The 12812-nt window shown below is 39.0% G+C and overlaps 1 protein-coding gene across 1 annotated transcript; it reads left to right on the forward strand.

The window, feature by feature from the left end:
• The first annotated feature begins 1620 nt into the window (after positions 1–1620).
• On the forward strand, positions 1621–10029 carry spon2b (spondin 2b, extracellular matrix protein). Its single transcript, XM_059345484.1, has 6 exons — positions 1621–1676; positions 2975–3236; positions 3666–3889; positions 6156–6347; positions 6532–6718; positions 9024–10029. The coding sequence occupies exons 2-6, from the start codon at positions 3002–3004 to the stop codon at positions 9200–9202; spliced, it is 1017 nt and encodes a 338-aa protein (XP_059201467.1). The 5' UTR covers positions 1621–1676; positions 2975–3001; the 3' UTR covers positions 9203–10029.
• Positions 10030–12812: the final 2783 nt, after the last annotated feature.

Genomic DNA, 12812 nt, shown 5'->3' on the forward strand with positions numbered 1-12812 from the left:
ATGTCCAGTAAAAACAAGTTTTTTTTCCCGCAAATGTGACAACAAACACTTCATGTTTGTAGCAAGGGTTGTTTTTGTGACTTTGTTTACACTATTTCTTGTCTTTATTTGTCAAAAATGTGTGATGAACGCTTGAAATTACAGCTAAAAAGATGAAAATCTGTTAATTAAGATTTAAATCATAATTTATTGCATTACTGCGAGCATCACTTTGAATATAATAATGAGGTTTGACATGTTGTTGTCAAAGATGTACAAAGTGAATTAAATACACCTGCCTCAACATCCTAAAATGCCAATGTCATACTTTATAGTCAGCAGCTGAAAAAAAATCACATTCATGTTTTCCAGAATATCCAATTTTAGCTAATTTTCTAACTACTGATTATGGCAGCAACTTTTAAATCTCAAATGCTGGTAGTGTCCACTGCATCACTAGTTTTCAGAAATAATTTGTTTCTGCAACTGCATTCAGATGTAGAACGGTCGCTTAATTTGCCAATCAAGAGAAAACGTATCTGAAGCTGGAGGTTTTGCTACTTTTCACTAGTTTATATCAATGTAATTTGATAATGTAGGTTTTGGACTGCTTTTCAGAAGAAGCAAGCGATTTTTAAGCCGTCACTAAATATTTGAGAAACATCATTTCTTTTTTTTCCAGACATTTTTAGACCAAATAAGCAACTGGTTAATGCAATCAATCAATAAGGAAAATAATAATGGGTTTCAGCCCTAAGTGCATTACAATGTGACTGTGTCATTTAAACAAAATAATGACAAATGAAGTGAACTGCTACCAGGATGGTAGGGAAAAAATGGTGGAGTAGTTCAGAAAATGTATGCACAATTAAAAGGTAAATGGATAAATCACTGATTTAGTCCTGTAAAAATCCAAGTTAATATTATTTAACACAACTGAAATAACTTAAAGGTGTAAGGTTTTGCTAAACCTTCACCCTTTGCCGCCAAAACATGCGCTTCTTTATATTTAAAACATTTTCATTCCTCGATATTTTGCTGGATTAATCCTCAACTCTACTGACTTTATGAGGCCCTGAAAAACACATTAAAAGGAGTTATGCAAATTGCCTGTGACACAGGCAATATAACTTCCTACATGACTTAAAAAGCTGTGCCGGGATTGGATCTAGCAGCTCAGTTGTAATTTAAAAAGCCGACCAAGAGACATTGAGAGAGTACATTATTAGCCTCATTAGTCATATTTGTAGATATAGAGACCTACAGTATCACACTGTGAAATGACACGCAACCCACAGAGCTACACAGGACCTCTGGCAGTGCATCCAGAACTGCTGAACACATTAGCCAGTTAATAGGCTATTTAAAAAGAGTAGGAGAGAGAGGAGGAGGAGGCTGGAGGAGGGAGAGCCAAAGTCAAAGGGCATGAAGGGGGCAGGGAAGTCACTGACAAGCACATAGAAAGTATTGAAAGAAAAGTGAAGAAAGCTTGACGGGGGAGTGGAGCAGGAGGGGGGGAGGAGAGAGGGGTGAACCTCCTGAAGGACATAAATAGGCGAAAGAGGACTTGGAGGCTCGCAGTCACTCTCCTCGACAGCCACATCCACCGCTCTCCTCTCCCCTTCGCCTCACTTCCAGCCCTCCTCTCAACTCATCTGCTGCAACCCTCCATTCATCTGGAACACTGGGCAAAATCAGTGAGTAGTCTCTACACCACATCTTCATCCTGTCGCCACATGGCAGCACAGATATCGGTCTATTCAAGGAAATGACAGCTGTATTATAGAAGGCTACTAAGTATGCATGTGTAATTACTGGAGATCGTTTCTGTAACTGGGGAATTGTTTGCAATATTCAGGTAAAAGTAAGCAAACACCTGACAAAGAAGTGTAGATTTTAAATGAGTGTTCTGTGTTATATTAAGGAGGAATTTGTTTTGCAGTGAAATGCAAACATCTCACATTCCGCTCTACTTCTGTGACAATCTGTAAAGTATAATAGCACCCACTTTGATTTAAAGGATAGAAAGTCTCCACATCCATTAACTCTCATAAAGCAGAATTTAATATGTCAAGTGGTCCACTTGACACAGCAATGTCACTCTATTTCATGCTATTCATGTACATACCTCTCAGAGGCAAAGATGTGCTTCATACAAAATGAATGCATGTCCCACAGGGGAACATTTAGCACGTTCATTAATCAAGGGCTTCCCACACATATGCATAAGGACTTTTTACTCATACTGTTAAATGAGAAAGATCGGACACTATGAGCTAGTCAAACCAGCCGAGAGTCATTGGAAGAGTTCAGGGAGGTTGCAGGATGAGTGCCAAGTAGCTGCTGAGTATGATATGATGAGGTATCCAAAGTTATGAAAGTCAGCTGGCATAGCCTTATCATTTAATGCAGGAATGTAGAGCTCACCAAACTGTAACTACAAACCACAAACGTTCCATATTTGCATCTAAATGAATGCAATTCTGCCTGTCCAACACTGTTTAACTGAGTTTACAAGTCAAAACAGTGGAAAAACAGTGGAGCATGTTTAATTGAGATATTTTCCCTCTGACTCACATGCCCCACTCGACACTGACGCTGCAGCCAGACGCTTTGCCCTTTCACCAGTTCTCCTTAAAAGTTTTGTCATGTATCAGATGAGACAGAAAAAGAACAAGTAAAAATGTCATAATTATTAAGACAAATGATAACTAACGAACAGAAGAAGTGAGTGTGCAAAAGAAAGAGTGAAGGAATCCTCTTAGGCAGAATAAAATCAGTTGAACACTTAGAATAAAGACATTTATGGTAACAGCTGGTAAAAGTGTCCCAAACCAAACCTCTTAAAGTGTTACATCAGAAGATCAGAAAGCATGAAAAAGTGTGCGTAATGTGGCGATTAAACCTGTATACATTTGCAGCTATATTCACGTAGCTTGATAGAAATGCTTTTACTGACTTTTCTCCATTTTTTGTTTTCCCTTTACTCCCTCAGGTCCTTATATCTACCCTAATCACCATCATGGACACCACAAGGAACATCCTCTCCATCTCTCAGGCACTCTACCACCTGATTGTCATGATGCTGACACTGGACCAAGGCGTTCATTTGATGCCAGTTCCTACTGACGTCCCCATGTGCACGGCATCAGAAACTGCCCAGTACAGGCTAACGTTTACCGGCAAGTGGACCCAGGCAGCTTTCCCTAAACAGTATCCTGTCTACCGGCCCCCTGCACAGTGGTCAAACCTCATTGGTAAGTGCACAGAGAGCTGGAGAACTGTATTCTCATTGGTCACAGTACTAGCAACAGATATATAACAGTACTGCATGAGCCACGGGTGGCTAATGTAGAAAATCACTGACAGAGAAATCTATAGTAAATACAAAAACACAATCATTTCCTGATAGGTCAGTATACAGGATGCAATTGGTTAGAAATGTATCCTATTATTAAATATTTCTTCCCATTGAATGCCTCTGATTTTCTCAAAAAATCCCCCTAAGACATGACAAAATATTAAGTTACACTACTTGACTGACATCAATAGGAAATACAACCTCATTTTTATGTACTTTTGTAGATAAATATATAAACTGGCTAATGCAGTTCATTTGGCCAATATAATATACACTAATGCCTGTTGCAACAACTGACTTTGTTTCCCCCTCTTTCCACTCTTAGGGGTGACCCACAGCTCTGACTTCCACATGTGGCAGCGTAATGAGTTTGCCAGCAATGGAGTGAGGGAGTTTGCTGAGAAAGGCGAGGCCTGGACGCTGATGAAGGAAGTCGAAGCGGCCGGCGAACGCATCCAGAGCGTTTATGGGATCCTCTCCGCTCCTGCTGTTATGGGAGGCACCGGCCAGATGAACACTGAGTTTGAGGTCTTCGCCAGACACTCATATGTAAGTCTCTCAACACCTGGTTTCCTTCAGTCTGGGTCAGGGCATGGAGTATATAAGAGGCCTTCTGCAGAGGGGTCAATATGTATAACAAGGTGCTGCGTTGCTTTTCTGAGCCGAGGTTAGGGGGCTAAAGGATCAAAATGTTACCAATCATTGCTATTGTTTTTTATCTTCATGTGTAGTTTTAGCAATTATTCTTATAAAATATAATGATATTATACTTCTAATCAAGACAGCCTCACAATCAAGTGCACAGATCATGCATATTATCAGTTTGACCATACTATAAATTCATTATTTAGAAGTGAAAATGGAAGTCTTTGTAAGAATTATTTTATTGTAGGAATATCCATTGTACCTTGCAAAGGTCCTATTTAGCACCTTTTTCCCACCTACTCACTGTAGTTGAGCAGTGCCCAATAATAATAATAATATTTTGGGTGCGATAAGTTTTGTTTAACTTCCAAATAAATGTTAAACATACCTGGGTTAAATAAGATCAGGGGCATGGTTACCCCTGTGATCTCTGTAGTGAAGCTATTTCCATTTAAGTTGTTCAGGCTGTTCTCACGGTTTGTACATAGTTATTGGTATGAAAAGAAATGCACTAAAATTTTGTAGCTATCCCACAGAATCCACTATAGTAGCATACAGACCAAAGATGCATTAAGTGCGGGCGGGAGGGGAAGTGGATAGCTCAAACAAACCCGACAATGTGACCCAAGAGACTGGTGTTTGGATCCTGTTGGAAAGCTCCTTACTCATGTTCTACATCATTGAAATAACTGCATCCAGTATTAATGTATGAAGTAGTGGTTTCATAACTTTAAAAGGGTTGCTTTGGTTCCTAAAGCCAATTCAGTTTCGGTAAAAAAAATCACACCAACCCATTGGTGAGAATACATTGAGTTGTTGTCTCAAGTAATTTCAGCCAAAACTATAAAAAGGAGAAAAAACAACAACTAAATTTTAACTTAATGCACTGAATGTCTTCTTGGTGAAGTAAAAACTTGTTACATAGATCCTAACAGTTGAATGTAAAAAGCATTAGATTATGAGAAAGACGTTGCATTGTGCCTTTTTTTACTAGGTTGATGCAGTAAAACGGTTAATGTAACTATAAAACCAGCTACAGCTGTTTTTTTCCACATATATTACACCCCAAAGAGAGCTTCCAAAAAGCAGTAAGCTTAATTTACGTCTCAATGAATTATGTAAAGCTCAGCAGGATCTGGCTGTTAAACTTCCTACTGATGAGTCTCGGGGTAGGTCATAAAGTTAGGGACACGTCTTACCAAATGCAATGTTAGGCTTGGACAAGAGACGAGACAGAGTGATGAGGAGGCAAAAGTGTGGTTTGGAGGTGGGAGAAATGAAAAAAATGCCAGTTGGAAACAAAAGATGCTCACCAACACAAAATGTACTCTGGTGCTTGCACAATACCACGTGTGTACAGAGTTATGGGTGAGTTATTGGACTACGGAAAGGGCTGAGCGCCTTTGACGATTAAAAAAAATCTGGCGGCGTTGAGTTGGAAAGTGGTGAGCTTACCAGACCTCTGATACCCGCTTCTCATCTCTGCTTCAGGCTACATTAACCGCTACTAGCATAGTACACCCAAACCAGACTGTCCGCTGTTGAATTGCATTGTGGGTAATGTAGACATTGTAGCAACTTTTGACAAGAGAGACAATTAAAAAAAATAAGAAATCTCCAGTTCTGCTGCATTGATTTCAAAACTTTTTTAAACCATCTGTCACAATTCAAACAATGTCATGGGAAAGCAAAACTAAATTCATGGTGTACTTTAATTACACAGGTAGGATGTATGGATGTTTGTATCGAAAACCAAGTTATTAAGCTAATTTTAACTTCCAAAGAAATCCAATTATTTCTATCAGTTCCTTTGCTGTAAAGGTTAAATGAATAGATAAATCAAGAGTATAAATAATGATAAAAACAATGAAGTGCATAATGGTTTTAACTTCCATTTGCAAGTAACCTAATTACATTATTTTTAACCCAAAGCACAATAGCCCACACTATAACACAATGTGCAGTTAAACAGTAACACTAAAGTCAAATAATATATGGTAGCATAAACTAACAAATCCTTTTCTATTCTCTTTTCCACCCATGTCTTTCTCCTCTGTCTCTTTATCACCATCTCAATCAAACCCACCTCCTCATTTCCTTCTCTTTCTCTTTTTCTCTCTCTACGCTCCATCTCCCTCCCCACGCTCTACTTCCTTCTCTCTATTTGCAGCTGTCGTTTATTGTGCGTCTCGTTCCAAGCCCGGACTGGTTTGTAGGCGTGGAGAGCTTCGACCTGTGTGATGGCGACCGCTGGAAAGAGAACGTGTCACTGGAGCTTTTCCCATATGATGCAGGAACTGACAGCGGGTTCACCTTCTCTTCTCCAAACTTTGAGACCATCCCACAGGACAAAATCACACAGGTGGGTCAGCCTGAGCCAAGTACAACATTGTTTTAAAGCCAAAAATAACTAATCGGGTGTACAGGGACATGAACATTTTAGTACCCTAAATGCACAGCACGTCTGCCAAGATTCATGCAACCCTTTGATATAATTAAAGGACATTGCTATAAACTGTTATTCCTTGTCCATTTCCCCTCCATAGATCACTTCTTCCTTCCCTAGCCACCCTGCCAACTCCTTTTACTATCCCCGCCTGAAGCACCTGCCGCCCATCGCCAAGTTAACGCTGACCAAGATAAAGAAGACCAATCAGATCATCAGCCTGCCTGTGGAGCCCACCCAGTCCAACCAACTGCCAACAGGAAACGAGATTGAGGACACGCTCATAAGTAAGTCTGAGGAGAATAAACACTAACATGCGGTGTGTTGATGAGCATAGGGCACTTGCATGATAACATAAATGACTGATGACAATAAAGGTCAGGATTTTACAACTCTCTAAAGTTATCGCAACAGCAACATATAACTAACACACCGATCGTGAATTAAACAGAAGAAACATGACAAAGTAAAGTAGAATTGTCACAAACATCACACTGTTTAACTACACAAGTTACCTTTAAGTACCAGGCCAAAAAAACTAAATACTAAAACTAAAATATGAATATTCTCCAAGTAAAACATTAATAATTTAAATTTCCAAAATCAAAAGCAAATCGGATATTTGACCATATGACCTTAGTGTGGCACACACCAGAAAATTACCATGTAGTCCATCTTTTGAAAGAACCGAATCTCGACTCAAGTTTAAAAATAAAAATAAAAAAATGGAATCATCACCTTAAAATCTAAACTCTAATCGAATCATGGATTTGGAGAACCGTGACACCCCTCATCAACATGTAAACAGTGTTTGCATCCACCGTTCGAATGCCGTTCTTCATTACGCTTGCACTGATCAAATAATATATACATTAAAAAGAAAATAAACATTTAATCGCTAAGTTGTGCGAAAGAACTGATGTAGGATTTTCTCACAATGCTAGGATTGGGTAGGCTTGGGTATTAGTCTTTTGCTGAATCAAATGAGAGCATTTGGGAACCATTACAGGCCACACACAAACCCAATTACTTCCAACCAGAAACCAGAGAAGCCAAGTGAGGGCAGGGCATTACAAAATGCCAGGGGCACATCTGGCATCCAGTGGAAAATTCTCAAAATGAGAGACTGAAAAAGTGATTTTCAGCATTTAAAGAAAAATCTAAGGGGAAATTCTGCACAGCAACGTTTAGGTCACGACCCAAAATAGGATGCAGACGTGTGTGATTTAACAAGATCTTGATCCATAAGGCGAAGCTGGGTTTATTTAATGTTGGTTCCCAGATTGTTAACATTTAAGACTCCCTGTTGTACAGATTAGTGGTAACAGTAAAAAAAAAAAACTGTTAGTAAGAATAGAAAGAGGGCTTGGCAAAAATGAAGACGAAGAGTGTGTCAAACCAGAAGTAAAGCCAACAATGCAGCAGTCAAACAACCTGTCTGTGTGACTGATGCTCTCCTAAGTGGGGAAAATAAGCTTTTATAAAAACATATTTCACCACAGAAAATCTAAACAAATGACTTGACCAGGAAAGTTTTTTTTTGAAGCGGGTAAAAAGAAACAGATTGTGTGTCAACCTGGCAGTAGAGATGACAGTGTGGTAATCAGATTCAGTGTTCAGGGTGACTGTAAAGGTTTGACTCAGCATCACAGACTACAAGTCCGTTCCCTTGGCTACCCATCAACAAACAACAGAGGGAGGCCAGGAATCTGTTGGGGTTTCCTGCCTTGATCCAAATGCTCCATCCTGCCCCTATGTCTGTTTATCCTACCCTTCCTCCATTAATCCCTCTGTCTGTTTTACGCCCTCTCCCCAGGGCTTGAGCAACAACTTTCATTAAAGATTAGAAAACACCTGCTCTAGAATTTACCTGTAAAATGCAAAAAAACGATAAATCGCCATTGCTTCTTACACATTGTATCATCTAATCCTTCCCTCAGAAGGTAAAGGGAGACTTGACTTGCTTGTTCCATCCAAACACCCATCCATGTAGCATCTACGTCACCTCCCATCCTTCTGCTTTTCTACTCTTTAACCAACAAGTCTGTTATACAAATAAGTTGTATGGAAGCTGACAACAAGGTTGGCTGAGGTAGCCCAGCAAGTTCACCATGCCCTACAAAGTACATGATGTAACATTAGACTTCAGTGATGAGCTCCCTTTCCCTGTATTGCAGCTGAGGTGCCTTTAAGCAAGGCTCCAAATCAGTGTCAGAACTTCAGCAGCACAACCACTGCCAAAAATCTCTGAGGAGCTACAGGTTCATAAAGAGCTGCACACACAGCATGCCACCATTTCTTGCATTCTCTATCATTCATTTATTCACTTTTCTACAGACAAATAAGTGTTGAAGAGCAGTGATTTTCCCTTGTATGACTTATTCCTCCCCTTTGCACTTAATAAAGAAAACTCTCATATTATACTATATAATACCAATAAAATGTGAATCATTACTACAATATTTTGAAAAAGGATTCCTCCTTTTTTTAAACAGGAACAAGAGCGAGAAAGCAATAACTTTCCACAATTATGAACCAAGCCACAATGTCAATGTGATTATAATCCCCGCCCCCCTCTCTCCCTCTCTGTAGATACCCCTCTGGACTGCGAGGTGTCAGTGTGGTCTCCTTGGGGTTTGTGCAAAGGCAAGTGTGGAGACTCAGGCGTGCAGCACCGCACACGCTATGTCATAATGCACTCAGCCAACAACGGATTAGCCTGCCCTCTGCTGGAGGAGGGCAGGAAGTGCTTCCCCGACAACTGTTTATGACTAAGCCAGGAGAGGAGGGAGAAGAAAGAGAGGAGGGAGAGGAGAGAGAAGAAAGACAGGAAAGACAGGAAGGGGAGGAAAGGACGAAGACGAAGAAACAACAACAAAAGGTCTGCAATGTTTTTACATGAGGCAAAAATATGATGACTTCCTTATTTCCTCCCAGGCTATGGCCTATGTTTGTGGAAACTCTTAAACTGCAGAAAGTCTCATCCTCAAGTCACAGTGATAGATCTGACAGCACTAGAGAGGTGTAGTTTGGCAAAAAAAAAATAAAAAAGCTATTAGACACCAATTCAGTTTTGACAGATTATCTAAATTGTGTGGGGATGGAACAGTGCAGTTTGAAACATAGCCATTGAGTAAAAACACATTTTCACATTGTAATTGGGCTTAATTTGTTTGGCACTGGATTATAGTTTACAGGAGCTTCTATCAAGCGGATTTGGAAATAAATCCATGTAAATGATACTCAAGATCCAATATCCAAGAAATACATGTTAAATCCAAATAATTTCAGCTCTGACACAGGGGAAAACATGATGCCTCAATCCTTCCATTAGCAGAAATACAGAATTAGAAGAGTGAGTCGGGAAATTAAATTAATGTACAATCCTCCCCCACTTTCAAAACATAATGTTATTGAGACATTATGGTTGCTCTCCTGAAGACGAAGAATATATTTATTGACAGGATTTTAACCTGTAGTGTACAGTATACCAAATGTCAAAGTAATGTGTTGTATGCCTTTTTTGTTATGGAGATATTAGTTCAAAGTTTTTTTGTACAAAAAAATGTTTGTTTTCTTTATGGTCAATAAAATGTAAATATATCTTGATGCAGTGTGGGCCTCTTTGCAACTTTTCAGAAGAAAAGATACTACATTATGTATATCTGAAGTCAAGTCAGTTCACAGTCCATGATTTTGATTTATCTTTACTGCCTCTGCTCAGTACGTTGTCTGACGTCTTTACATCCAAGGCACACATTTAGACTTACTTATATTTGAGCTCCCAAGGTCATATTACTAACACTGGGGCCGCAGGATCAAACTGAGTGTCGAGAGAAAAGCTTTTAACTGGATGACCTGAGTTCAAGCTGCGGTGTTGGCTTGGATTTGCCCTGATGAAGTGTTAGTCATAAAATTGATGAATGTGCTCACCAAGTATTTAAAACAGTTCACCAAATGTTGATTTAGCTCACATGGCCTGAAATCTCACAGCACACGTCATGCTGTGATGTCCAGTACAGCACATCCCACTATGATGAGGGAGTCCCATTTAATAGGCAGAGCAGACAACAGCTACACGTAAAGGTTTCTTGGCAGGATGAAGACAACACAATTTTAAACAGATTGAAAAATGGCTTCTTTAGTGAATGATATTGGTGGAAATATTTAAAACAGGTAAAATCACTTATGATCCCCCCTCCTTTCCACCAAGCAACATAGAAGGCATACTGCAGATGACAGATTCAACAGTAATAAGAACTTAACATCTGGTGCAAAAGGTCCTTCCAATTTGAACGACGAGGGAGAGGAAAATTACTGAGACAGAGAATCAGGAGAAACGGGACTACATCCGGTTTCTGGCTTTCTTTAACAGTAATTTCATCAACTAAGTGACAGAGAGGTGATTGTAAAGTACACGCCAAGTATACAGTATTACAGTGCCATTCAAAAGTTTGGAATCACCCGCCACAGAAGCTTAATTGGGTACATTCAGACGCTTATAAACAGATGTTATTTTGTATGAAGGGTTCATTAAAAAAGGGATGATTTGTACATGGAGAACATAACAACGTACAATGGTTCCACCAGAGACAAAGATACCTATGAGCGCAGTTCAATAGGAATAAAAGAAATCACCAGTAATTGATCAAAGAAATTGGAAGCTGGGCATTCAAATCTGTGCAGATTTAAATAGGAACAGGTTTCTTTGTAAAGTGCACTTTAAAAAGCTGGAATTAATGGCATTTTACTAAAACACTAATCCCTCAGACTTCACAATGGAAATAGACAGTTTTCTTTTGGAATTGGATCAGGGAAGATCATCCCAGCATACTATGGACTGACACAGTTTAAACCTTTCAGTCTAACCACTGAGTAGACTGCAGAGGGCTCAAAGAATAATGGCTTCCCAAAACATTTAGAGACTAATAGCATCATTGTGGTTCAATAATGATATAGGGTCACATACGCTTTTCAGAGCTGGAAAACTAATTAAAAATTGAAGGGTATTTTGGGGTTTAAAAAAAAAGAAAAAGAAAAAAGGTTGCAATAGTATTTTCCCCCATCATGCAACATTAAGGGGACATCGACAAATGAAAGTTTTAATCATTTAACTATTTTTAATTCAAATAATACATTTGGTGTCTGAATTGTACAGTTTTTTAATCTCTTTTAAAATAGCTATTATGGAAAGGAAGAAGAGCAACATCAATATAAGTTGAATCCAAACTTTTGAATGGTAAGGCGTAGAACTAATACGTGGTTCACCACGAATTGAAGATTATTATTGATAGTTTAACGTATTGATTAATATTCACACTTTCTGCTACTACTACTACTACTGAACTACTGAAGTGTGGGAGGAGAAGGGACTCTGACTCTTTGCTGACTTTGAGAAGTAACACATTTTGCAGATGCTAAATATGAGAAGGGCTTATTCTGTGTGCGGGGGTTTACTTTATAAGTGACCTCATCTAGGGTTAGCATATGGCAACTATTGTATGTAATGGTCTGGATTACGATTTCCACTCAAATCCCAAAGACATTTGAACTCTCTTTCATACTGTAGTAACAGACACTCGTAATCCTTTCTTCTTAAAAGGTTAAAAGTTGAACATTATATTTTAAAAGGAATAAAAAAAAAAAAAATACAAAAATTAAGTCAGTAGGGCAGATGAGAAACGCATTCGTCTAATTTGTCAAAATCAATCATCAATCACCAAACCACAGTACATCGTGCTCATACATATTCTTACCCTGGAGGGACAAGCAAACCAGATCAACACTTTTCTGGATATGTTATTTGCTCATCTTGCATCTTGTTGTAGCTTGTGATTTATCCCCTTAGGGCACAGTTCAGCATCTACAGTATTACTTTCGATTTAGTTTGGTAAATACAGAGCAAGCTCTTGGCAGAGGGAATAAGTCTATTGCAGTATTAACATTAACATGCTTAAAGGGATAGTTTTGATTTTTTAAGTGGGGCCGAGAATATTACCGACAGTAGCTTACAGCTGGCATGCCCCAAGCACAAACAGGGCTGTCTGACTGGAAGAAAGCAGTTCAAATATTCTAAATACAGCAAACACTTACACTGATAATTTGTATTTGTTTTGTTTTTTAACGGAGGGGCTTTTTTAAGTCGTTAAAATGTTTTTATGCTGCTGCCCCAGTTCACAGCAGTACAATGCTTAACGTCTGTGCCCTTACTCCTGCCTGCTTCTCCAAATTGGGATCATGCAGACCGCCATCTGCTGTAGGGCATACGCTGACTATTGAGAAGTACTTAAAAACCCTATTTAAAAAACAACAACTATCCCTTAAATCCCAAGTTCCAAAGCACTTACATTCTTAAATTAATTGGTAGATATTTTCTGTATC

The sequence above is a fragment of the Centropristis striata genome, chromosome 12, assembly GCF_030273125.1.
Source record: "Centropristis striata isolate RG_2023a ecotype Rhode Island chromosome 12, C.striata_1.0, whole genome shotgun sequence".
In the NCBI taxonomy this organism is placed as follows: Eukaryota; Metazoa; Chordata; class Actinopteri; order Perciformes; family Serranidae; genus Centropristis; species Centropristis striata.

What these genes read in the sequence shown, in the direction of transcription:
- spon2b (XM_059345484.1), top strand. Translation starts at nt 3,002, where the DNA reads ATGGACACCACAAGGAACATCCTCTCCATCTCTCAGGCACTCTACCAC. An exon ending in ACAGTGGTCAAACCTCATTG is followed by an intron (nt 3,237 to 3,665) that starts GTAAGTGCACAG and finishes TTCCACTCTTAG; the next exon opens with GGGTGACCCACAGCTCTGAC. An exon ending in TCTTCGCCAGACACTCATAT is followed by an intron (nt 3,890 to 6,155) that starts GTAAGTCTCTCA and finishes CTCTATTTGCAG; the next exon opens with CTGTCGTTTATTGTGCGTCT.